The following is a 27,480-nucleotide window of genomic DNA, read 5'->3' on the forward strand; positions in this document are numbered from 1 at the left end:
ATCATCATTGTCAGTCAATGGACGTCCACTGCTGGACTTAGACTCCACAATGACTTCAAAGCTTCACGGTCTTACCAGCATCCAGCGGCTTCTAAACAAGCTGGACCAGCTTGTTTTTGGTGCTGGACCAGCTGGCTTCGGGTCATTTGTTCAAATGGATCTTTAAAGTGATAATTTCTTAGAGTGGTTTTGACGGCCTCCGTGGCGCAGTGGTGGTCCCGGGTTCGACCCCCGGCTGGGCTGATTGATGTTTCTTAATTGGTTCAGGTCTGACTGGTGGGAGGTTACCACCCTACGGGCAAAGACGTACCGTCAAACGATTTAGCGTTCCGGTATGATGTCGTGTAGAAACCGAAAAGGGGTGTGGATTTTCATCCTCCTCCTAACAAGTTAGCCCGCTTCCATCTTAGACTGCATCATCACTTACCATCAGGTGAGATTGTAGTCAAGGGCTAACTTGTGAAGAATAAAAAAAAACCGCTTCTTAACGTAACGCATTACGGCGCCACTCTGTCTGGCTTCCCTTTCTCTTACGCATATGGCAGCAGGTTTAAGTTATCACATCTGTCAAACGTCCTGAGACGCACAAGTTTCTTTTTTTTTAAATAAAACAGCACATAATATATTTATAAATATAATTGTATTAATAGATTTTTTAACATCACTTATGGCTAACACCGCAGGCCACTGAAACTAGGTATTACTGATATGGGCCTTCTATTTTAGGAAGTCAGTTTGGGGTTGGTTGTAATGGTAAGGTGTATAGACAGACGTTTTACAGGTGTGTGTGTAAGACTAAAACTAGCGCTCCTTCAGTCTTACACACAACAATAAACGTGACTTTCTAGTGGTAAAAGAATTTTTAAAATCGGTTTAGTAAATTCAGAGATTACCCCATACAACATCACAAACTTTACCTCTTTATACTCAGAGGCACAATTATCCGCCCACTTTAAATAGATGCGAGTTTATTTAAATGGGCGGATAATTGTGCCTCTGAGTATATTAGTATACATACACAAAGGCGTTTGTAATGTCAACTATTAAAATCTCAAACTGACTTCCTGAGGTAGAATAACAATACAGTAGACATCAAGTATATACTCTGAAACACTGTCTTGGTATTGTACTTGGCAACTTCGTTCATAACACTCCCGATGATCCGCGCGGGGCGGGGGTGTGTAGCGTTGAATGAAAAACCCATGCACGCACGATTTCATACCCGCGCAGTCTTTCCCCCGTCGCCCGCATATCATGGGAGTGTCATCAACCAACTTGTCAGACTATTTATGCGACCAAGTGAAAAGAAATAGACAAAATATCATCCAATAGCGGAGATGTCTCAGTCCCATCTCTTTCGTACCAAAGCAATTTTATTATTATTATTCTTTACATGTTAGCCCTTGACTAAAATCTCACCTGATGGTAAGTGATGATGCAATCTAAGATGGAAGCGGCCTAAGCGGGCGAGGTTGAAAAGCCACACCCCTTTCGGTTTCTACACGACATCGTACCGGAACGCTAAAGTCTTTGTCGGTAGGGTAGTAACTAGCCACAGCCGAAGCCTCCCACCAGCCAGGCCTGGACCAATTTAGAAAACCTCAATCGGCCCAGCCGGGGATCGAACCCAGGACTTCTGTAAATCCACCGCGCTTACCACTGCGCCACGGAGCAAGGAAAGAGATAGCGGTATTTCCGGCTGCACTGCTATTGGTTGACATTTGTCTATTTATCTCTCAGAAAAAATATTTTCTGTATAGTTTCCGACAGTTGAATAATATATTTACTAACATAAAATAATAAAGGTATTTAAATTGTCTTTTTACTTTTACGTCTTTCTGTTGATTATTGTTTAATTATTATTATTTATTTATATTTAAGTACATATTTAAAAAAATGTCTTTCTGTTGTATAATAAATTATGTAAAATGTATTGCTAAAAGTTATACTTTTTATTGCATCTATTTTTTTAAGTGCTTTTTAAAGTATTTTACAAAATAAAATCAAATTAATTAAAAATTGTATTACAAAGTTCGACTTCATAATTAAATGATCAAATTTTATTATATGATCATTTACGATTTTAATATTGTAAAAAAAAGTTTTACTTCAGTTGTGTGGACTATAGCAGACTTGTTTTTTTATAGTTATATAGTCCACCTCCACAATCGTGGACTATTGAGGTTCATCGTCCAGTGCTCTGCGGTCAGTACGCTAGTATATCACAGTCACAGCATCTTGGAGGACAGTTCCAGCTCGCGCTGCAACTCCTGGATCGACTCCTTCTTGAGTAAAGGCTTCCTGTCGTTCTCCTTCGCCTTCTTCACGTGCTTCTTCTTGGTTACTCTGAAATAACAATAAAAAATGTAATTTTTATGTCACTAGGTCGGTAAAGCTGTTTTGCCGCGTATGGTTAGAAGGTAAGGGGGCAAAGAAAAGCGTGTTTATCGATCGCCGTTTACTGTTCAACTGGTTTAATATTACTAAATATATTGGGTTAGTAATGTGTTCTTGAGTTGTTAGTATCGACACGTGCGCGCCACATGTCGGCTTACAATGGGGATGATGACTAGGTTTGAATATATTGATTTTTATGATACATTCGGGTAAATAGGGTCAATGTTAACTATTTTATACATAAAAAGCAAAGATTGTCTGGATATTTGCAAAATAAATGAGATTATAAAATTTCAAAAACTATTAAATTTTTTTTATCGTAATTAGATGAAAATTTATACAGTTTTAGCTTCCTTACATTAAATATGACATTTTTTAATATATGAACTATAAAGATAAACGCACAAATAACAAAGATATTAGTAATTTTGTTTGAACGCGCATACAAATCTAACGATCATTACATTGCCTATGACGTCATTTTTTCGAGCCATTTTGTATGGGGCGTTTTTCAGGGATCCGCGGCAGCGCCGCAAATCTGACTTTTTAAATCCTTGTAGCTCCGAAAGTAATGATATTAGATACCCTGTTCCTTTTACAAAATTGCTTTACTATTAGTATACTCTTAATTTATATACAATTTAAAAAACTGTCATCATCCCTATTTGGTATGTTGTAAACTTAATAATAATAATAATAATAATAATAATAATAATTTATTTATTCATCAGAAAGCAGGTTTACAAAGATTACTTAAATATAATAAGACCCTGATACTTTCTACCATAATAATTTGGTGTATGAAAAATTTAAATAGACTATGTATAATCCTAATTTAAAAGCAAACAGATAAAAAAGAAAACATATGTAATAGCTTATACAATTTAACATTTTAAGATTCAATGATTATGACAAATCTAACTCAAAACTACTGTGACAGATAAAATAGACATTATTAAACTATGTTAAATTTACTGCAAAGTCAAGTCATTATTACCAATTAAATGTTAAAATGTCAATTAAAATTATGTCAAATACACATGTCAATTAAAATTATGTCAAAATATTTATCATACGTCAAAAAAAAAAAGAAATATCATTAAAATTTGTAATTTAAATACTCATTTAAGTTATAGAAACATTTATCCATGAGCATTTTAGAAACCTTTCTCTTGAAATTATTTACATTGTCAATCTTATAGATATCTGGTAGTTTGTTATATATTGAAATTGCACTACAATGTACACTCTTAGCGAATATGTCAAGCCTTTTTGGTGGCATTATTAGCTTATCTTTTCTTCTTCGCCTGACATCACTTAACTCATTGTAACTTTTAAAATATTTAGGATATCTTTTAACTAGTAATAATATTTCTAATATATACAAACAAGGCAGAGGGAGAACATTGAACCTTTTAAACAAAGGTCTACATGAGTCAAGCGTGTGCAAGCCACATAAGGCCCTCAAACAAGAGAAGGAGAATCACACACACATATCAAGGATAATCTACGAACTAAATATTAATGTGGATACGCTAATAATGATTATACAATAATATTTAAATGGATAACGCTACACTGTCTTTGTTTGGCACAATAGACGGACGAAAATCTCATTTTATTGCTTTTATAGGCAGGAAAGTAAATTTGAATATAGTAGTGGAGTGCTGTAAAGTTTATATCTCGGAATCCAGGTTAAGTCAATGAATCTGTAATAAGTTGTTTTATTGCATAATTAAAACCTCAAATAAAAAGTAAAAAAAAATGGCTGATATCGATTACAACAATTTACTGAAAAAATGGGAGGCGTAAGGGGAAAATAATGTGTACAGTAAAAATTCAATGTTATAAGTAATATATTATGTTCGCAGAGTAACTTCAATGTCCTAGATGGGTTGTGACTGCATTAGGTGTCTGGTGAAGAAGACGAAAGACGGTTAGGGGAATTCCTCATCAGTTCACAGTAGCTACCTTGTGTTTGGGCTTGATAAATTTGTATTGATGAGAACTTTCCACCTACATAGGTGTGTAGATTGTGACTGCTTAAGGGGTCTGGTGATGAAGACGAAGGACAATTGAGGGAACTCTTCATCGGTTATGATATATTTTACGGTTTCTTGGATATTCTTATTTCTAATATTATAATAGTCTAACACAGGGTTTCTCAAACTTTCGGCTCCACGAACCACTGTTAAAATTTCCAAGTGACAGCGAACCTTTTACTAACTAATGAACCCTCCCCCCTCAAAAAAAGTAACAAATTTGATTGTTGAAAAATGAGGTTTTTATTTGAATAAAAGGTGCTTGTTTCTTATCGCAAATGAATTCAATGTTAGGAGTAAATTTGGACAATTTTAGCATTAATTCTGACTCGGTATTTTTTACGTAAATCTTGTCGCGAACCCCCTGCCGTCGAATGGCGAATCTCTAGGGGTTCGCGTACCCCACTTCACTACAATCTCACCTGATGGTAAGTGAGACGAAAATCCACACTCCTTTCGGTTTCTACACGGCATCGTACCGGAACGCTAAAGCGCTTGGCGGTACGTCTTTGCCGGTAGGGTGGTAACTGGCCACGGCCAAAGCCTCCCACCAGCCGGAATTTAGAACTAGAATAAATTTAGAATAGGATACCTATTGACGACTCCGTCGGGCAGGTCCATCATGCGTATGATGAGCGCCTGGTCGGACGAGTCGAGCGGCGCCACCGAGATGTCGCGCACGGCGCGGAACTTGCCGCAGTTGTTCAGGTGCTCGTTCTCCAGACGAAAGAAGTTCCATATGAACCGCCTGGAAAAGAAAGAGTGTGTCAGCTCCGTCGCACGAATGGAGTTTACCTACTCTTTCAGATCGACTGTCTAAATAGGTGTATGTTGCCCCGCAGATTATGTATGTGAAAGGTGAAAGGTGCGCAACCGAGGAGAATGTTCCAGCATTGTTATCGCCGCGTTGTAACAACTTGCGGTACGAACGGCTTCAGTGTGCTCGTGGCGTTCGAGCCGTCCACATCTCTTGTTGTGTAATTCTTTATGGGTTACTTGGGAAGGCGGGGAGAGTGACTTGAGTGAAAAAGAGGAGTGTTTGTATACAGACAAAGGATCCTTTAACCCTACAACCCAACGTTCACAAATGCGTGACTTCACTCAAGGTCATTCTCTGCGATTCTAGGGTCTTATTTTGGTTACAGTTTGATTTGTTAATTAAGTTGTGCTGACAAATGTTGTGAATCCTTTGTCCGACATTAGTTTTCTTATTTTTGTAATCACTTTTGAGTCTGCTAAAAAATTTTCAGTTGCGCCACATACAGGTGTCGCTTCTTATAATTTAACAGTATATGCAAAAATTTAAGAGAAAACTTTCAATTATTGAATGCATCTAAAATGTTATTTCTCACAATAAGTAATAAGTAAGTAATGTAGAAAAATTAGTAAATAATTCTAGTTACATAGTATTGTATTAGACATAGAGATAAAGAAGTGAAACAAGAAGTACTAGTTAGTTTATTAAAATAACTCCGAAACAATTAGACGGTCACCTGAATACTTCAAGCGGTGCCAGTATGGACACCATGGTATCGCCGCTGACGATTTTGTTCTCCGTCAAAAAGAAAGATGGCGCCCAAATGAATCGCAACACCAAATCCTCTACGATCGCGAAGTAGTAGAACTGGAAGAGATAATGTTTAAGGTTAAAGTTATATCAATAGTTAATACATTTTGACGGCCTCCGAGGCGCAGTGGTATGCGCGGTGGATTTACAAAACGGAGGTCCTAGGTTCGATCCTCGGCTGGGCCGATTTTCTTAATTGGTCCAGGTCTAGCTGGTGGGAGGCTTCGGCCGCGGTTAGTTACCACCCTACTGACAAAGACGTACCGCCAAGCGATTTAGCGTTCCAGTACGATGTACGATGTCATGTAGAAACCAAAAAGGGGTGTGGATTTTCATCCTTATCCTAACAAATTTGCCCGCTTCCATGTTAGACTGCATCATCACTTACCATCAGGTGAGATTGTAGTCAAGGGCTAATTTGTAAATAATAAAAAAAAAAAGTTACCGCGATACAAGCGATTTAGCGTTCCGGTAAGACGTCGTGTAGAAACCGAAAGGATTGTCCTACCAGGGTGAGATTGTAGTCAAGGGCTAACTTGTAAAGAAAAGAAAAAAAACACAAATTTCAATTTTTAGAGTAAATTTGTCATTTATAAGTAGTGAAAGCAAGTAGCCGGAATTAATGGTATTTTTCATCGACGAATTCCCTTTTTTGCATATGTATTCGAAAGCCATCTTGTATACAAAACAGGAACCAAAATTAGAATCAACATCAACATGGTTACGGTCATCTAGACTTTGGGTAAACTACATACACGAGTCCTCGTGTGTAGAGCACATTCAGTGCAAGGTTATGACGTCAGAGTGGAGGGATAAACCTTTGACTATTTAGACTATATTTCGCACCCAAATTCACCAGCAAAAAAGTCTGTCGTTTTTTAAAGGGGACGAGGTAAACTCACACATCGAAAATATTTAACACCATTAAATATATTCTGTGTCCATACACTACACACAACTATAAATTTGACTCGCAACACACACATGCGTAATTTTTACGCAGCTCACAAACACATCGCTTAGACTATCCACAGATTATATACATAGAATATTCAATTGTTTGATCGATTTTTGCTGTTCCGTCAAAAGAATCGATTCTTTTTAGAAATTGTTTTTATTATAAACTAGTAGATGCTGCGCGGTTTCACCCGCGTGGTTCCCGTTCCCGTAGGAATACAGAGATAATATAGCCTATAGCCTTCCTCAATAAATGGGCTAACTAACACTGAAAGAATTTTTCAAATTGGACCAGTAGTTCCTGAGATTGGCGCGTTCAATCAAACAATCAAACTCTTCAGCTTTATAATATTAGTATGGATTTGATAAAATTAAGGTAGAAAGAAATACTTACAAATGAAACGTTACTCCATCTTTTACTAAACTACAAGATTTTGGCCGTTTTTTATGCCATTCAACTACACAAACCGGCATTTTTAGGGGGCACTTTACATGACGAAAACGATCACAACAATCAAACATCGATTCTGTACAAACAGTTTTTATAAACGCGTTAGATCATTTATTTTTGATCTTTGCCAGAGGGGTAACGGTTAGCGAGGCAAGTCCTTATATTTAAATGGTCTAAGGACGAAAACGATTACAACAATGAAACATCGTTTCTTTAGCAACAGTTTTTATAAACGCGTTAGATCATTGATTCTTGATCTTTGCCACAGGGGTAACGGTTAGCGAGGCAGGTCCTGTTATTTAAATGGTCTAAGGACGAAAACGATTACAACTATGAAACATCGATTCTGTAGCAACAGTTTTTAGAAACGCGTTAGATCATTGATCTTCGCCAGGGGGTAACGGTTAGCAAGGCAGGTCATGTTGTTAATGGTCGAAGAGTGTAGCAGGGTGTATTTGAGATATTTATGTATTTAGCATCCATGCACTTACATAAGCTTAGCATGCATGATACATAGGGCCCTGTCAGGGCATTGCTAAAAATAATAATGTTACATGCAATAATAAGAGATAAAATATATTACATTTCATTAGACAAAATTAAAATAAGATAAAAATGAAGTAGAAACTTGAGCGGAACATTTATAGAATTAAATTAGAATGTTCAAGATTTTAAATAATATAAATGTCAGGTATAGTAATGACATAATAGTAGTTTAATTAACACTAATAAAATTAAATGAACATATTCACTCAATTACAATTGTCAAAATAATGGGATAAATGAGCAACGTCCAAGTTTTAAAATAAAATAATGTCCATGTTTTAAAATAAAATATCAATAAATTTTTAGTTATTTATAAATTGATAGTTTCAAAATTTGTAGGCGGTCGTGCTCTGTCAGGTTTTAAATTGTAAAAACTCATCTATTTTATAGAAACAGTTATTTATAAGCCATTTCTTAAGTTTCTGCTTAAATGTCAATCATCAAAAATCATTATTTTCCTCTGTGATATATTATAAATTTTCGCTGACGTCACTCACCCCCGGGCTGTACACGATCTCGTCGCGCAGCAGGCTGTTCTCGGCGCTGGGGCCCACGCTCAGCAGCCCCCAGTCCATCTTCACGTCCCACGTGTACGTGTAGGTAGATGACACGAACTGGCACGCGAGCCACGGGTACAGGAACGGGTTGTCGTATGAGCTCTCGTAATCAGCTGAAACAACATTACGATTATTGAAGTAAAACTTCTTTACGCTTTACTTGGGGAGTAAGGTGTTATGGAAATTGTAACACATTTGTGTACTTAGGCGAGGCTTTGGCTTTGAGATGCATGCTGCCATCTCCAGGCATAGTAACCCTTAATTCGTTATTTTAAACTACCAGTAGATGGCGTTTTTAGAGAACTTTGAAACAATCCCTTTTTGTACACTCCTAGAATACGCTTTAGAAAGAAGTTTTATCCTCTATGATAGCAAAGCAGAAGAACCGGAAGAGAAAATGCTCAGGTTAATGTTATATTAAGAGTCAACACTCAAATGGCAATTTTGTTACGCTCATAGATGGCGCTTTAGAAAGAAGTTTTACTTCAGTCTATCAGCCGTTTGCATGAATTTCCAAATACCACGGTCTCGAGCCGCCAGCGTCCAGTGGCTCCCTGCTACACTGCGCTTTACGGTGCGAGGTCGCCATTCCATCTTGGAACCCCAACGGCCATCGGTTCTTCTAACTATGTAGCCTGCGCTGCCACTTCAACTTCGCGACTCTCTGATCTTAGTCAGTGACTTTGGTTCTTCTGCGGATCTGCTTATTTTTGATTCGATCACGCAGAGAAACTCCAAGCATCGCTCGCTCCATCGGCGACCGAGTGACTTTCCTTGATCCACTGGCAAGAAACTTTCGTCTTCAGGAACTGCGGAATTTAAGACAGATAGATTTCGCAAGTTTCCCAAACGCCCAGCCAAGCTGGATTCGACGGTTCACCTCTTCCTCGAATCGGGACCTAACTTGGGTAACTGGAACTGAATTGGGTAACTGGACTGAGTGATTGATTGCTTACCACTGTACAAAGTCCTCAAAGTGGAGAAGAACACAACGAAGAACGTGGTGGAATACTTCCCCGCGTTGACGAGATGCGGGAAAGCCTCCCTGCTGTCTCGGTACCGGCGCAGGCACTGCCAGAACCGCCCCCACGCCGGCACTATGTTGACCGCCGCGCGAGTGAAGATGAACCACTTTGTTGACTCGAACGTATCTGTGTAACATGTAAAAGTTCTCAAGAAACAGTGTTAGGAGTTCCTCGAATATGGGTTTACATTCACACAGTGATTATACAGTTGTATACGACAGCGATAGTGTAAATAAAAAGGGTATTTCGTGATTTGAGTCCAGTTGTTTGTTAGGCAGCGTAAACGCCGTCACGCTGCCAGTCGCGTTAGTGATTTTGTGCAATAATGTTTTGTGATGAAATTATTGATGTGAGTATGGAGAACATGTCAGGCAGGGGAGGTGAGTGTTAATGCATTCTAATGGCATCCCTTAAACCGACACCCAAGGTCACCCTGGGATTGGCTCGAGGTGTTTTCTCTACCACAAGATCAGTTTCAAACGTTACAATCGGTGTCGCTGCTAACCATTACTTATGACATACATTATAATAGAATATAAAAAGGTTTTAATATAAAAAGGTTTTAATATTTATTTTAGAGTATTTCATTAATCATATAAAGTAAATAATGTTAATAATAGATTCATCATCATCATCAGCCGATGGACGTCCAAAATGATGGTCGGGCAAAAAAGCCTATTTGTATGGACATCCACACAAAGTCTACACAATCGTAAATTATGAAAAAATTTTAAAACTTGTATGTATTATAAATTGAACAAAGTGAATTTGATAATTTTTTTACCGAGTGAAAGATAAAACCAACTCACAGTCACGATTTTCGCCTGCTTTAAAAGATCAAAATTATAATGATTAATAATAATTATTAATTAAATTATTGAGTTTTTGATTGAATGTATCACTACTCTCTGCGACAATCAAAACATATTAGGCAAGAACTAGCTGACACGTCAAACGTTGTTCTGCCTGTTTTATACAAAAAAAAATCTAAATTCTTAAATGATCACCATTCAGTTGGTGGGGTACATTAAGTGATGCATTAAACAATGGTCGCTGAATGATAGAATGACTTTTTTTTTGACGAATTGAGCGAGAAAATAACACTTACTGTTGACGTTTAGACAGGCGGAGAAGATAAAGCTATGGTATTGGTTAGAAAGTCAGAAATTGTGTGTCATTGAATGATGGAATGACTGATTGATTGATTGCTTGAGAAAACAGTACTCACTGTTGACGTTAAACCAGTCCGCGCCGACGATATAGAACGCGACGAGGAAGTGAGAGTCGAGCAAGGCGAAACAACTTTTGTCATATAATGATTGAATGAATGATTGATTGATCGATAGAAAAAACAAAGCTCACTGTTGACGTTGAACTAGTCCGCGTCGGTGATATAGAACGCGACGAGGAAGTGACAGTCGAGAAAGGCGAGGATAAAGGAATTGTATTAGTTAGAATGCCAGAAATTGTGTCATTGAATGATTGAATGACTGATTGATTGCTTGATAAAACAGCACTCACTGTTGACGTTGAACCAGTCCGCGCCGGCGATATCGAACGCGACAAGAAAGTGAAAGGCGAGGATAAAGGAATTGTATTAGTTAGAATGCCAGAAATTGTGTTGTTGAATGATTGAATGACTGAGTGATTGATCGATAGAGAAAACAAAACTCACTGTTGACGTTGAACCAGTCCGCGCCGGCGATATAGAACGCGACGAGGAAGTGAAAGTCGAGGAAGGCGAAGGTGAAGGAATTCCACTGGTCCGCCAGCCAGAAATCTGCGAATAACACTGGCATGAAAGGTGCCGCTAGTATTCGACCCTGGAACGAGCAAATCCGAGCTTTAATCTATACACGGTAAGGGGTTGACCATTAATCAAGTGAAAACGGGAAGGGGTCCTGAAAAATATCAAGAAATATCACAGGCAAGATTGAGGGTTGAAATACCAAAATATTACGAGCATGCCTAGCATGCGTATAATGAGGGAGGTAGGAAATGTGGTACTGTCTGAGACTAATTACATAATATGGACAAGACTCGCTAGACGTTACCCCTCTGTCAAATATCAGATCAATGATCTGATATTTTTTACCTCGTCCCTTTCAAAAGACGACAGACAATTTCGTTCCTGAATTTGGGCGGGATATTGGTCCTAATGTATTTAGTCTGAGGGTATTGTTGATAAATAACTTCTACCTCGATAAATGGGACGAAAGAGAACGCGAAACGTAGATGTTTCGGTAAAGCGAACAGAGGGCTTTACATATACGTACTTTCAAAGATAATTTATAATAAAAATAATCCACTGAACTTTGAGAGGATAGGGGTAGTGCAAAAGGTAGGAGGTGGGGGGTGTTAAAATCACGTGAATAATGGTTAACCCTTTAAATAAAATGTAAGCTTAAAATTACAATAAGGCGCCTAAACTGAAAAGCTAACAAACTCAGCAAGTATTTTTCATCAGCATATCACTATTATTTACAGATAAATCATATAAATAAGCTTGCTTTACAGTTTATGTAACCTTAATATTTTGATAGACATATAAGTTAAGAGACAAGGCTAACCTAATAATTAAGGTAATAAATAAACATGGTCGAAACCAACGCACCAAAAAGAGACCATACAGGCATATATATAAATCGTTAGATTGGCCCCTGCATATTAAAGAACGCACAATGTTACGTCATTACTCAAAGACGTGCACGCACATCTTAACTTAGTATGCAACAAGCACATGCTGTGACTTAAAAAACATTTTACTGTTTTTTTCTTGTTTAATCCCTAAATTATGCCCTCGTGATCATTTTGGAAGTGTAAAAACACAAGCCGCAACACGAATAATGAGAAAGTTGTTACTTTCATTCGTAAGTATGTGCGAAACCAATAAAAATTCTGCGACGCTTTGGGGCCCATCTAACAATCTACGATCGATGCATACAGCCACTGTTTAATTAGCTATTACCGGTACGTCTGTGCCGGTCGGGTGACTAGCCACGACCGAAGCCCACCAGCCAGATCCGCACCAATTACAAAAACCTCAACGGGAATCGAACCCAGGAACTCTGCGCCAATTGCGCCAAGGAGGCCACCACCAAATTATGGAACACACAAAAAAACATAAAAAAAACATCAACTTACGCAGATCTTCAGAAACCAGAACCTCGCTTCATGCCTGAACACCCTCAGAGGATTCATCAGAAACACCAGCATAATAACAACCAATGCGAGAGGATTCACCAACGGCGGTATACTCAAACTTTCGCTATAAATGAAACTTAGCAAACTCAGAGCCCAAACCACCCCAAAAATTGAGGCTAACTCCATTAAATGCTGTTCAGACAAGTGCTTCCTGGGGTCCAATTCGAATATTAATACATGGTTGACCCCTGAAGACCGCCATCCGTATACGTTTATGCCGATTAGAAATATAAATTCGACTAATAGGAATGGCCCTCGGTATAATCTGAAGGCGGATTTGAAACTCTCCGTGCCTCCTTCGTGGAATAGCGCTGAAACAAGAAATATTAATGTAAATAAATATATTAAGACAATATACACATCACTGTTTAGCCCACAAGTAAACGTAGCTTGGGGGTACTAAACTAATAGTCTAAGATCCAGCATCTATACTAATATAATAAAGCTGAAGAGTTCGTTTGTTTGTTTGAACGCGCTAATCTCAGGAACTACTGGTCCGATTTGAAAAATTCTTTCAGTGTTAGATAGCCCATTTATCGAGGAAGGCGATATATATCCGGATGCACTCAAATGCGATGGATGCGAGGAAGGCGGGCATATATATTATCCCCATATTGCTACGGGAACGGGGACCACGCGGATGAAACCTATATATGGATATGTAACACACGCCTTTATCTATCCTTGCATTTTAAAATACGTCAAACTTGGCTACGTCATTTACTAAAAGGAATATTATTTACTCCGAAAATTTGTATTTCATTTTATAGGCAAAAAATATTGGCATATTTAATCCTACTAATGCTATAAACGCAAAAATTTGTATGGATGTTCGTTTTGATGGTTCAATAATTGAGGCTTTAAGCCTCAATTATTGAACCTTTTTGGCTTAAATTTGAAGTGCAAATATATTTTACTCTGGATTAACACATAGGCTATTTTAAATCCCGGAAAAATCTATGGTTCCCGAGGGATTTGTGAAAAACTAAATTTCACACGGACCGCTAGTTTGATATAAAAAACATTTCACCCAGTAAGCAGATGGGGGAAGATCCTCTATTACTACTGATGAGATAGCAGTTAAGGGCTAACTTGACATTCAACAGAAAAGACTGAGTTAAAAATTTGTTTTAAATTGAGAATTCAGTCAATGCATTCCTAATCCTATAATCATTGATTTTTCATATGCTATTATTATCTCTTATCAACTGATAAAAGACAAAAAATACCTTTATCTTTTATATAATCTTAGTGTAGATTGACTAAATAGATATATTTTCTCAAGATCTGGTGGCTTGTATCATAGTTCTCTACAAACCTTATACTTCAGCAAATATGTTTGATTTAACCGTTTCGTTATAGGTCATCGTTCGAAATCGATTATTATAGTTTTATAGTTCCACATATGCTGGGCATTGTTGGGGGTGTAATGAGTTGCAAATATTTTTACTATTTAAGTACGTCTTTCTTTTAAACGTTATCAACCTATATTCGGCTCATTGCTGAGCTCGAGTCTCTTCTCAGAATGAGAGGGCTTAGGCCAATAGTCCACCACGCTGGCCCAATGCGGATTGGCAGACTTCATACACGCAGAGAATTAAGGAAATTCTCTGGAATCCAGGTTTCTTCACGATGTTTTTCCTTCTCCGTTTGAGACACGTGACATTTAATTTCTTAAAATGCACATAACTGAAAAGTTGGTAAAAGAGTTTTCAAAATCGGTTGAGTGCATCCGGATATATCTCCCTATAACCTAACAAACTTTAGCTCCTTATATTAGTATAGATAGATTTGAGGCTGTATGCACATGATTGTTTTAAATTGAATCGATCAAATGTAGAAGGGGAAGAAATAAAGAGACGTGATAGCCTAGTGGATATGACCTCTGCCTTCGATTAGCAGGGCGTAGGTTCGAATCCGGTCCGAGGAGTGCACCTCCAACTTTTTAGTTAATGTGAAAAGTGCGTAAGAAATTAAATATCACGTGTCTCAAACGGTGAAGGAAAAACATCGTGAGGAGTAGAACCCTGCATACATGAGATTTTTCTTAGTTCTCTATGTGTGTGAAGTCTGCCAATCCGCATTTGGCCAGCGTGGTGGACTAAGGCGTAACCTCATTTTGAGAGGAGACTCGTTTTCGAACCGAATATGGGTTGTTAATGATGACAATGACAAAAATACGACGGCACTACCGGGCTCCTAAATAAATATGTTATGAATTCAAACCAAAGTGGTTCGGATTGAATTGAAACAAAAGTTGACAAGAAAAGAAAGGCTATACCATCAAGGAATGTCTCTCATATGCTCATGCCCTAAACCTAGATGCATTATGCAAACATTGAGAAAATTACACACCCAAGCAAACACTACTATGCAGATATTTGCACAAATGTTTGTCCAAGCGCTAGGTCCACGTTGTTTATGGAGGATTACTGGCCGGTGTCATGGAGCATAGTCCATAGATAACAGATGTGAATTACAATAGGCTGTTTGCATAGCATAGTTTATGGTGACCAATATATGCATTACATCACATTGAATCGAGGACGCATTTTTAAATCATGACTTGATAAGGCTGTTAAACAAACTCATTGTTTAAACACATGACACGTGGTTTTAACAATGCGAATCTACATGATATAACGTAAGTGCGTTTAATTATATTTAAAAGAGTAATTGTATTATAAAACTAAAATGTTTGTTTGCTAATTTTGGATTGCAAGTCTGGAGTGACTAGACCTTTGTCATTTTAAAGCTGTGAATTTGTCAGCTCATGCAACTCAGACTAACTACATAAGGACTAGTATCGCAACCAAATTCACAAACAAAATAGTCTGTCATTTTTTGAGGGGGAAGAGCTTATGCTATAATATCTATAGAGCTGAAGAGTTTGTTTGTTTGTTTGATTGAACGCGCTAATCTCAAGAACTATTGGTCCGATTTGAAAAATTATTTCAGTGTTAGATATGATATATATTATCTGTAGGCTATATAATATATATTATCCCCGTATTCCTACGGGTATAGGAACCACGCGGGTAAAACCGCGCGGCGTCAGCTAGTATATTTATATAATTACTAATAAATAAATTACTTTTTACACTTGGACTTGAGTCTCGAGCTGGACCTTTACAGTCTAACTCCATAGTTGCTTACCTCAGACTAATGAAACAGTGACCTGGCTCGCTAGACGTTACATTTGCTGTCAAAGAATATGATCAGCGATCTAATGCGACTATAAAACTGTCTATACAATCGATGTTTCATAGTCTTAATCGTATTCGTCGTGTAAGGAGTTTCGTAAAAATGCCTTTTTTATTGTTGAATAGTGAAAAAAACTAACTTAAAACTTTCTAGTTTAGTATAAGATATACACAAAATCTTTCCTCAGTTTTCAGTCAGTGAATTTAGCCTTTTTGCCTACCGTATTTAGTCACGTACGTTTCATAGAAACATAGGCTGAAAATCTTTTACTTTTAATAAAATTACGAAGGTCTGGCTATGATAGGCTCTCAATCTATTGACACTATTACCGGCTGAATATATTTCAGCGGAATTTGGTACTTGCACATAATTATGGTTTATAACTTGGATTACCACATAATATACTTTTTATCTATATGTATATTATACACTTAGAATAGCTATATAAACACTGGAAAAATCCACAAAAATACAATTATCAGTGCCTCTTCAATCGCATCCTTATATTATGACCTAGCCAAACTTATTCATTGATAAATATCTTAAAGTAGCTTACTTCTGAAGTGCCAGTTGCAATATCTCGTCGATATCGACAGTCTTATTACTTACGTATTTTTAACCGACTTCAAAAAGGAGGAGGTTCTCAATTCGGTCGGTATTTTTTTTTTTTTTTTATGTATGTACACCGATTACTCAAAGACGCCTGGACCGATTTCAAAAATTATTTTTTTGTTTGAAACGGTATAGTCCCCATTTGGTCCCATTGCCATCATGTCAAGTTCTGATGATGGAATCCTGGAGAAATTGAGGGGAACTTTCAAAAATTATATGGGTGTCTAGTGTGTTCGTATACTTTTCCATTTGGTATATTAAAGCGCTACAATTTCATGAAGGTTTGAAATCGATCTGATGATGGAGCCATAAAACAGACGAGGGAACTCCTCGGCGATTTACAGCAGTTACCTTGTGTTTGGGCTTGATTAATTTGTATTGATGAGAACTTTCCACATAGGTAGGTTGTGACTGTCATTTAGGGGTTTGGTGATGAAGACCAAGGACAATTAAGGGAACTCCTTAACAGTTTACAGTAACTACCTTGTGTTTGGCCTTAATTAATTCGTATTGCTGAGAACTTTCTACCTAGATAAGTTGTGTCTGTTTTTAGGGGTCTGATGATGAAGACCAAGGTCAATTAAGGGAACCCCTTAACGGTTTACGGTAGCTACCATGTGCTTGGGCTTGATTAATTTGTATTGCTGAGAATTTTGTACCAAGATGGGTTATGACTGTCATTAGGGGTCTGATGTATTCGTTTGAAATGAAATTTTACACTAAAAATGGAAAAATAATAAAAATTTTAATAAAAAAATACAACCGACTTCAAAACCTAAAAACGTACCCACTGAACTAAAAAGCGAAAAATAACATCATAATATGTTCTACCTGCTGATTAGTATGAAGGCGGTGCTTAGCCGGTGTTGTCTTAATTTAAGCCATTTCTGACAGGACCACATGAAACAACACTATCTGCAAAATCTAAATCTATAAGATATTCTCAAATGGCTTGAATTAATACATCACCGGCTTAGCACCGCCTTCATACTGATCAGCAGGTAGAACATATTATGATGTTATTTTTCGCTTTTTAGTTCAGTGGGTACGTTTTTAGGTTTTGAAGTCGGTTGTATTTTTTTATTAAAATTTTAAAATGCAAGGATAGATAAAGGCGTGTGTTACATGGATAGTCAGAATTATTTGAATTACTTTGTATGAAAACATAATAAGTTTTTTTTATTAAAAAAAAAATATATGCAGTTCGGCTCCTATATGTGGACTTGTCAACACCTTGAAGTTATGGGAAATACTACTGAGCATCCTGTAACAAAATACTTGGACCTTGCTCACGAGATTACCGCCATGTGGAATGTTGAGTCAACTATTATTGTTCCGATAGTCGTTTCAGTCAATGGTCTTATAGCAAAAAGCTTCGACCAACATCTCAAGAAGCTTTCGCTAAACAGTTGGATCAAGGGTCGGATAGAGAAGGCAGTTATTTTTGAGACGGCGCGTATTGTGAGGAGGTTCCTCACTCTGGAACCCTGACCACTGGTTGCTTGGGCACTCAAATGTCCCGCAGCGGGGGGTTAAGTAAATAAATAAGAGAAAAAAAAAACTATACAACAAGTTAAAAACAGAATCTACTCACCGGAAAGGACAACAGTGATCGACAGGACTATAAACGATCCAGAGAAGAGTCCCACTTTGAACGTTGTCCACGGACTCTGTTGTTCTCCGAGCGGTGGCACTCGCAACTTCTTCATAGCCTTCTGACGGTCACCGCCTTCTAGATCGTTGGTGACCGTCGCTTCTGTGTCGCTTATAAGTCTGTCTATGTCTTTGTTTGTGTAGAAGTGAGAAGTCTCCACGTGTTCCGCCCTCCATTGCGCGCCGTTGCTCACGTTTAGTAGCTGAGGAAAGAGAGTATATAAATACTAGCAGACGCCACGCGGTTTTACTCGCGTAGTTCCCGTACCCGTAGGAATACGAAGATAAAATTTAGACTATAGCAGTGTAGAATCCCAACTTTGAAAGAATTTTTCAAATCGGTTTAGTAGTTTCGGAATATCAACCCATATTCAGCTCACAACTGAGCTAGAGTCTCCTTTTAGAATGAGAGGAGTTAGGCCAATAGTCCACCTAGTTGGCCAAATGCGGATTGGCAGGTTTCCTCACGATCTTTTTCCTTCACGTGATATTTAATTTCTTAATTACAAACAAACAAACAATCAAATCTTCCGTCTTTATAACATTACTATAGACATCCTTACAGGCATACATACATATGAACTGCCTCGGTGGTTCAGAGGTGAGCCCATGTTGTTTTAAGATCACAAGTTCGAATCCCAGGTCGAGCTACATGAGTATCTGAGTTTATTTTTCTTCTGAGATATTGTCAGTTAAATTCTCAGCCCAGAGTTGGGAAGCTATACCTTGGAGGTAATTTTATCATATTACCTCATTTTCCTGATGTTAATGAATATGTTACAGTCATCATTGACAACCCATGTTCGGCTCATTGTTGAGCACAAGTCTCTTCTCAAATTCAGAGGGATTAGGCCTTAGTCCACCACGCTGGCCCAATGCGGATTGGCAGACCTCACATTTGTATAGAATTAAGAGAATTCTCAGGTATGCAGGGTTCCTCGCAATGTTTTCCCTTCACCGTTTGAGACACGTGATAAGTATTTGACTTCTTAAAATGCACGTAATTGAAAAGTAGGAGGTGCATTTTTCTAGTTTTCGAAGCGTTTGCGATCGTAGAAAGACGTCAATCGACTAGAATCGACGTGCCGCTTGGCATTAGGCTGTTATCAAAATCGACAATCTATATTTGGGTATGTCATAGTTGGTGTAACTGTCGTTCGTGTTGGTGTAAATAGTAGAAGAAGAATGAGAAACACTTTATTGCATACCAAATAAAAAAATAAACAAAAACATTAAAAATTAACAATGCATGCAATGGCAGCCTTATTGCTATAAGCAATGAAGTACGTCTGGCTATTGCGGGCAGTCTAAGTGGACTTCATTAAAATCAATTTTTTATTTAAACTATTTTGTATAACCATTACAAATTTCATAATAATTGTTAGCAAATTCACCTTGATGTTGGTTTTTCTAACAATATTTTCTAACCTTGAGTCTGTTAAGACTTTAATTAATTTTATGGTCTAGTGATACTCAATATGGTTACAATAGCTATTTTGTTGTGATGATTATGGGTGACTGGTTATTGTATGCTGAGTTATTTATACACAAACAATTTATCTATCTTCAAAGAGTCTTTGCATTGTTATGCAAGTTTACCGGGCGCCCGCGACTGCTTCTGCGTGAAATCTTCGTTTTGCGTTTTTCTCAAATAGCACGGTTGGCATGGATTTTTCGGGATAAAAAGTAGCCTAAATTATGCTCAATATACTCTTCTATGTGCCATTGAATGTCACATTAATGTCAATTGATTTTCTAAAGAGACGAAAATTAATACAGGTTCAATAGTGTTTTAATAATTTAAATTTAGATTCTATTATTCTTTTTAATCTTTGTAAAAGTAATTGTAAATTTTAAATCTTGTTCACTTTTAAAGTCCATTAAAAAACTTCTACATAAAAAAAAAATAATATTGTGCAAACAACTATTTAAGCACTAGAGAAAACACAGCTGTTTTGATTTTTAAAGCACAGATGGACACTTTAATTTTATTTATATGTATGTGTATTAATGATTGATGCTCTTATTATGTTTGTATTTGCTTGTCCAGTGGCGACTGTGAATTTTTCGCCACTAGGGACAGACAAAATTTGTGCTCTGTAGGGTCATGTATGTGTTATAGAGCCGTGATAGCTCAGTGGATGTGACCTCTGCCTTTTCCTGCCATTCTGGAGGGTGTGGGTTCGAATCCGGTCGGGGGCATGGACCTCCAACTTTTCAGTTGTGTGCATTTTATGAAATTAAATATCATATGTCCCTAACGTAAACGTGTAAAGGAAAAGCAGACACCCAGTATAATAATAATAAAACACAGAATAAACTAACCTTATCATGTTTCTTCAATATCTTCCTAAATCCTGTATAGTTTAAGTTCTGGTAGTTCTGCAGCAGTATTAGACTAAGATAGAACTCACTGAAGGCCAACTTTAGCTCCTGGACTTTCCGACGAGGGATGGATTTCTTGTCACCCCCACTCTTGGGTTTTATTGTGTCAAACCTTGATTTTAATTCACTCTGTAATGTGGCATATTTACGTGTGGCCTCTGCGAGTTTTTCTGCAACAGACAACATATTTGTTAACCTACGTTATACCTATTATTATGAGTTCCGTGATAGCCCAGTGGATATGAACTCTGCCTTCGCTTACGGAGAGTGTGGGTTTGAATCCGGTCCAGGGCATGCACCTCCAACTTTTCAGTTGTGTGCATTTTAAGAAATTAAATATCACGTGTCTCAAACTGTGAAGGAAAACATAGTGAGGAAACCTGCATACCAGAAAATTTTCTTAATTCTCTGCGTGTGTCAAGTCTGCCAATACGCATTGGGCCAGCGTGGTGGACTATTGGCCTAATCCCTCTCGTTCTGAGAGGAGATTCGAGCTCAGCAGTCAACCGAATATGGGTTGATAATGATGATGATGATGATACCTATTATTAACAGAAATAGAATGTCTGTACTTTGAAATGAATTTTGTACATATATAAAATTTTATTAGAGCTTCTTGAGCTTCCGCAACAAAAACGCAGGTAAATAAGAAAATCAGTAGGAATGCGCTCAGTATAGGGTATCCATGGTTCTGCATCACCAATGACGAATTAGAATGATGGTATTTGTTCCGTAGAATTAGATGATCATCGAACTTTATTTTGTCCCAACTTAGCAGTGATAAAAACAACGACATGCACTTTATAGATAGATTGTACAAATGCACTACACTGTTGCCTCATTACCAACCTATGTTGAAGAAGGAATTTTCTCTTTTGTATAAACTGTATGTACATAAATAGTTAAAAACCTCATTACCTTAGTTTAAAAAAAACCTCAGAATAAAAATAGTGATTTGAAAATTTAATTTTTTAATTACAGTCAAAAGCTCTTAATATTTAATGTTTAATATTTAATTTTTGATGTCTTATTCGGATTTTCACTATAAGCAGGTAAAAAAAGCTTAGTACTGCATACAGTACTAAGCTTTTCCTTATTTGCAGGTATACTGTGAGTGTATTAAAAAACTTGCTTAAAATACTGTTGATTTAGTATTTTGATTTTTTTTTTTAATTATCATTTCAAGAAATTCACTTCCTGAGTCTGACTAAAATTTTTTTTCTGTATTGACAGCCAGCATAGTGGGTAGTGACTCTGCTTTCTGAATCTATGGCTGTGAGTTTGATTACCATAATTAAAAATTGTTTGAATTTCTGGGTGAATTTATGCATTATATGTAGGTATAAGTTTATATGTTGAAATATGCTATCTTATTACCCATATCACAGGTTATATCACTTACTTTGGGGCTAAGTAGTAATTAGTGTTTAGTGTAAGTATATTTTAATAATTATATTATACAAAAATAACATTTAAAATCTGACTTTAAACAAACATACAAACAAACTCCACTTACTAATGTTAGAGATATAATAAAACTTATAAGACATTTGCATACTGATAGTGTACTTAGATAAAACCATGTTGTCTTTGTATTTATAATCTCACCTGAATAAAATGTGGTTATTTTCTTCAACTCCTGATCACAGTAATGAAAGAAAGTTTCATCAAAATTGGCAAAATGTCTGGATAATACTTCTGGTTCAACATTCTCAGCCGATGGAGCTTCTTCCACAGCTGTGTACAGCATTGCTTTCATTTCCTGATTATTTTAAAAGAAACAACATTAATATGAAACAGAAAGGCATATAATAATTTGGTATGTTAATCTGTCTTAAAAAAGGGATTTTTAAAGTGTACCTTCTAGCTAGCCACAATAGCTCTACAGTAAACAGGCTACCCTAACAAAGAAAGTTCACAGGTTCAAATCCTGCCTGCTGGACTATTATTGAACCCACTCATAATTCTAATTCTTACTAATTGTTTGGACTAAGAAATACTGAGTTTCCAAGTTTAAACCCTGCCTGCTGGACCAGAGGTATCTTTACCAGGGGGTGCATAGCACCCGGGTGATGGTTTTGAGGGGCACTAGCCATAAAAACTTGTTAACATTTTTTTACTATTCAATTATAACAGCACACTTATTAGAGGAATTAGAGGGTGCTAGGGTAATTAATTATTGCACCCACAGACTGCATATGTTAGAGATGCCTCTGTGCTGGACTATTATTGATCCCACTCACAACTTTCTTTCTAATTGTTTTAACTACGAAATATGGTTTCTCTTGGTCTTTTCCAAAAAAATAATGTAAAAATTCTCAGCCTGGAGAAGGGATATTAGTTGTTTCACTCTGTGCTTTGAAGAGCATGTTAAGCCTTAAGAGTTTTATAAAATTTGTCATTATAATGCCTATGTCCAGCAGTGGACTTCCATCGGTTGATAATGATGATGATGAATCATTATAAAAATTAAATCATTGACTAAAACTGCAAACCCCCATTGGGTATAGAGGAAAGTCAAAGCTCCATAATCCCCTCCCTGCAAGGAAAAAAGCCAGGCCCAGTCGCCTGTAGTGGACCATTAAAATAGTCTTATAATGTTAAAAAGATAAAACATTAATTCCGTCCTTGCACCTATGTGTATTTAGCAAAAAGGAAATTATCTTATTCAAGATTATCTATATGTTATAGGATTAGAGAAGTTTATTCAGAATTTTAGTTAGGTGTCTATGTTTTATTTGCAGACATTAATAACCTTTATAAAAATCGCTATACAACATGAGTGTTTTCATACCTCATAATTGATATATTGTTTTCGCCACTCAGGCGTAATATGCGCACTGAGGTGCTCTGCGAACTTCATTGTCCATACGTTTAATCACTTCAGCGATCCACGAACAACTAAAAATTCTAAGTTCTAACAAAACACTTGAGTATTACTAAACCCTAGAGATAGCGTATATTTATACAAGTAACCATGATAACAGCACTACAATAATTACCCTACAAATATTAACTAAATAGGTGGAATGTTTTTGGTTACACTTCTTATAATATAAAATTATATATTTTATCACAAACGTTAGGGATTTTAATTAAAAAGTGGACACAAAAATTTGCAAATTGTAAATGTGATTGACATTTGTGATTTGACGTGGATTTGACAGATTGTCATCATATAATTTGACTTTTTTCTTTGCGTTCAGAAAATGTGTCTATAACTAGGTAGTAATAAAAATATCTCTATACGTATTTGGTATCATTAACATCAAAAATCCATAAATTCACAAAAACTTTATTTTCCCATATTTTTTCCCACGTTGCAATACGGCCACAGAGATTCAGAGTTGGCCAATTGTTGCATCGACAAATATTACAGTGCACAAAGCACACAATAATAATACTCTTAGGAGGCACAAAGTGTGCAAAATGTCTTGTTTTTATCAATAACAGCTTCCTGGTCCTGCTTCAAACTAATTAAAAAACTAAGCCAGGCCTTCCTCTATACAAGAAAGGGCATATGGATCTTAGACCCACATTGCTCCAATGCTGGTTTAGAGTGATAATGTTAAATGCATTATCATATTTAACAATCACTATCAGATGTTAAACATATAGACTGGGACCAATAGTATAGCGTGCTCTTCGAGTGTAGCATTAGTGAGCACTAATGCTGACAGGGTGACCATACCCTATATTCATCCTACTCTATGAGGGTGACCCATAATCTAGGAGTAGGTATCTGAGCGTAATTAAAATTAACAGATCAATCATTTTGGGATAACTATTAAAATTCAGCTGCAAGCTTTGAAAACACAAACAAACCAAGTAAAAAAAGTTTAAGCTTGATAAAATAAAAACTTGAAAAATCATTAGTTATTTATTTATTTATTTATTCAACAGTAGACTTTCATCATCTTGGTTAAAATGAAGCGGTAATAATGCTTCATTGATGTTTTCTGGCACCACTCTGGCAACTTTTCTCAATTCCTTCACTAATGTTTTAGGGCACTGCATCATTGACCAGTTGATGGGTATCATGCTCACACCTGGAGGAGATCCTTCTGCAGTTGCTGTAAAGGAAACAAATTGTCCTTGAAGGCTTGAATTTGTAAACTAGAACCCGCGCCACGAAACAAGTCCCGTAGACTCTGGTTTAATGTCATTTGTGTAAGATGCGGTCAATTTTAGTGCAGGTTTTAACCATGGCACTTCTTTCATGGCGCGAAGTCTATGTGACGTCACAGTCATGTCACACTGAGAAGGGTAGAATCAAAAATAAGACAGGCTGAAATCCCATGCATATTCCACATATAAAAGCACAATGGAGGTTGTTGTCAAAATTGTCCCAACTGATGCCATTAATTACGATTGGAAATTAATCAAACATAATGTTGACTGCCATGTGGCACAGTGGGACCTTGCATCCTGCATCCAGGGCTGTGGGTTTGATCCCCACAACTGGAAAATATTCATGTAGTGCATCCTAGGATAATCAAACCCTAGTTCTCTATGATTTCAGAGATGCTCTTTTACCGTAGAGATATTAAGGTTTATTACCTAGCCAGATCAATTTCTTCAGGACACAGGTCAATTTCTCTATTGTCTGTTGTATTTTGCTATTGTTACTGATTTGTATAAAGCAATATAAAACATACCTATGATAACACCCAGTTCATTATCTTCTGTAGACAGGTGGTACCAATGTAGCTCTGTTGTTGGAAGCTGATTTAATGGCTGAGGAAATTATACATCACAATATTCCCTTGATAAGAAACTAGTATATTTTGTAGTAATTTGCAAATAATACATATTTATTTATTTTAGACATTGCATCAGCAGGTTGGCCAATGGCATATTTCACTGAGCAAATCCAAATGAACTGAAAGTTCTTTGAAAATCATCATTATTCACAGTAATAATTAAGGCAGAATTATATTTGTCTCACATGTTGTGTTGTGACGCATCGGAACAGAATCGGTATCATACATTTTGTATGAGACACACCAGAAGCCATTACAAAATGTCACAAGTGTAAACATTGCCATACAAATGTATAATACTGATTCTGTTCTGATGTGTCACAACACAACATGTCAGACAAATATAATTCCACATATATACTTTACAAATTAAAATGGCAAAAATAAACATTAAGAGCATATTTGGCATAACACCACCTTCAATCCATAGGTACCATGTCATTCTTTTTAGAGTAATGCATCTTTAAAGTCAGTTAAATTATTTTGTTGAAAAAATTTTACTATCTTGTATTGTGAAAAGGATACAACTTTAGCCAATACAATGTCACCTGGCCGGAAACATTTATACGGATCAATCCCATCTTTATACTTTAGCTGTATGTCCTCTTTCTTGATAATCCCTTTATATGGTCGCGTCAAGATTGTCTGACCTGTACACAGTATAACACATTGAACCTGTCTTGAGTTGACAACATTCACTTTGGCTGTGACTATGTCACCTGCTTTTGGAAGGATGCTAGGTGTTATTAGACTTACTACTGAGAGCTTTATAACCTAAAAATTCAGAGAAAATATTATAGGATTGCAGACTGTGTGCAGTTTCACCTGCATGGTTCTTGTTCCAGTAGGTATATGGGGATAAAATATAGCTTATAGCACTCAGGGATAGTGTAGTTTGCCAACAGAGAATGAATGTTTCAAATTGGTTCAGTAGTTTCAGAGTCTATTGAATGCAAACAATCAAATATTTCTTCTTTATAATATTAATATAGACTAATAGTAGTAGTTAAGTTAGGTTAGGTTACTGCTGCTGTACCTGGCAGCAACCAGTATTGGAGAGGAAAAGCAGTCAATGTGATACAGGGACCTCGTGAAGACCTGTAGAATGCTGCTACACCAATAAAATAAAGAAGTAGTTAGGATATAGTGAGATTTCATTAATAGGAGTACAATGGGTTGCAGGGTGCCTCTGGATGCTGGCGGCTTGAGACCATTTCGTTTGGAAGTCCATGCAAGAGGCCTATGTCTAGCAGTGGACGTCCATCGGCTGGTGATGATGATGATGGATTATGTTCAAAGTTTAGAGTAGTAGAGAGTAGGGGAGTAGGGGATAATCTCTGGATATTGGACCAATTTTGAAAATAATTATACCACTAGAAAGCTATTTTATTAGTGAGTGTCACAGGCTATATTTTATACCTATATTCATATGCAAATGGGAACCATGGGCTTCAGATAAATTAGTATGCATACATAAAAAAAATTAAAAGAAAACAACTATATGCAGCAAATTGAGAGGAAGTCTCTTTAGGTTGTCATTTATAAAAAACTTGCTTACTACACAAATCAGCTTTTTTATTGAAATCAAACAAACTATATGAGATTAAAGAGTATCCAACCCAATCTGATAGAATCTGACTCTTTAACCGTAAAGTTAATAAGGTTTTTTAATTTCTCACTTGCTATCTGTTCTACTAGTTACAAGTACCTTGTTGTCTTCTTCAGTTTTCAGTATGCCCGACAAAGCAGCGAAAATGTAACCGTCTTTTACGTAAGTTCCTTGACCACTGCTGTGCCCCTGTAACGTACTTAGACGCATTCCCGGAATGCATATTTTCTCAGTCCCTTCCTCGTCCATTGTAATTTGTAAAATCGTAGAAATAAATGAATACCTTAGTAATAAAAAAATTGTTTCAATCTTTTCTGTAGGAAGTTTTACGTCTATAGATTATTTATACTTGTGTGGTTCTATTTTATGGGATGCTATTCTTCAATATTAAACTTTTCTGATTTCTAGTTTAATTTTTAAAACTTGAAAAAAAAAATAAAAATACAATAGATCTGTTTTTTTTAGTAAACAAAGCAAAAAAAACTCACAAATTTTCAGGTTAGAAAAT

General features: G+C 36.7%; 2 protein-coding genes across 2 annotated transcripts; both read right to left on the reverse strand.

Moving 5' to 3' along the window:
* Positions 1 to 618: 618 nt before the first annotated feature.
* Positions 619 to 23,711, reverse strand: LOC112045399 (xenotropic and polytropic retrovirus receptor 1). Its single transcript, XM_024081560.2, has 11 exons — positions 23,395 to 23,711; positions 22,209 to 22,362; positions 20,541 to 20,770; positions 18,157 to 18,418; positions 12,687 to 13,057; positions 11,218 to 11,365; positions 9,474 to 9,668; positions 8,458 to 8,630; positions 5,933 to 6,063; positions 5,032 to 5,187; positions 619 to 2,346 (listed from the first exon to the last, which is right to left on the reverse strand). Exons 1-11 carry the CDS (start codon positions 23,461 to 23,463, stop codon positions 2,229 to 2,231), a joined length of 2,007 nt encoding a protein of 668 aa, XP_023937328.2. The 5' UTR covers positions 23,464 to 23,711; the 3' UTR covers positions 619 to 2,228.
* Positions 23,712 to 24,476: 765 nt separating this feature from the next.
* Positions 24,477 to 27,444, reverse strand: LOC112045393 (exosome complex component CSL4). Its single transcript, XM_024081554.2, has 4 exons — positions 27,072 to 27,444; positions 25,889 to 26,137; positions 25,259 to 25,325; positions 24,477 to 24,673 (listed from the first exon to the last, which is right to left on the reverse strand). Exons 1-4 carry the CDS (start codon positions 27,219 to 27,221, stop codon positions 24,489 to 24,491), a joined length of 651 nt encoding a protein of 216 aa, XP_023937322.1. The 5' UTR covers positions 27,222 to 27,444; the 3' UTR covers positions 24,477 to 24,488.
* Positions 27,445 to 27,480: the final 36 nt, after the last annotated feature.

Source organism: Bicyclus anynana, chromosome 24 (genome assembly GCF_947172395.1).
Source record: "Bicyclus anynana chromosome 24, ilBicAnyn1.1, whole genome shotgun sequence".
Taxonomy (NCBI): domain Eukaryota; kingdom Metazoa; phylum Arthropoda; class Insecta; order Lepidoptera; family Nymphalidae; genus Bicyclus; species Bicyclus anynana.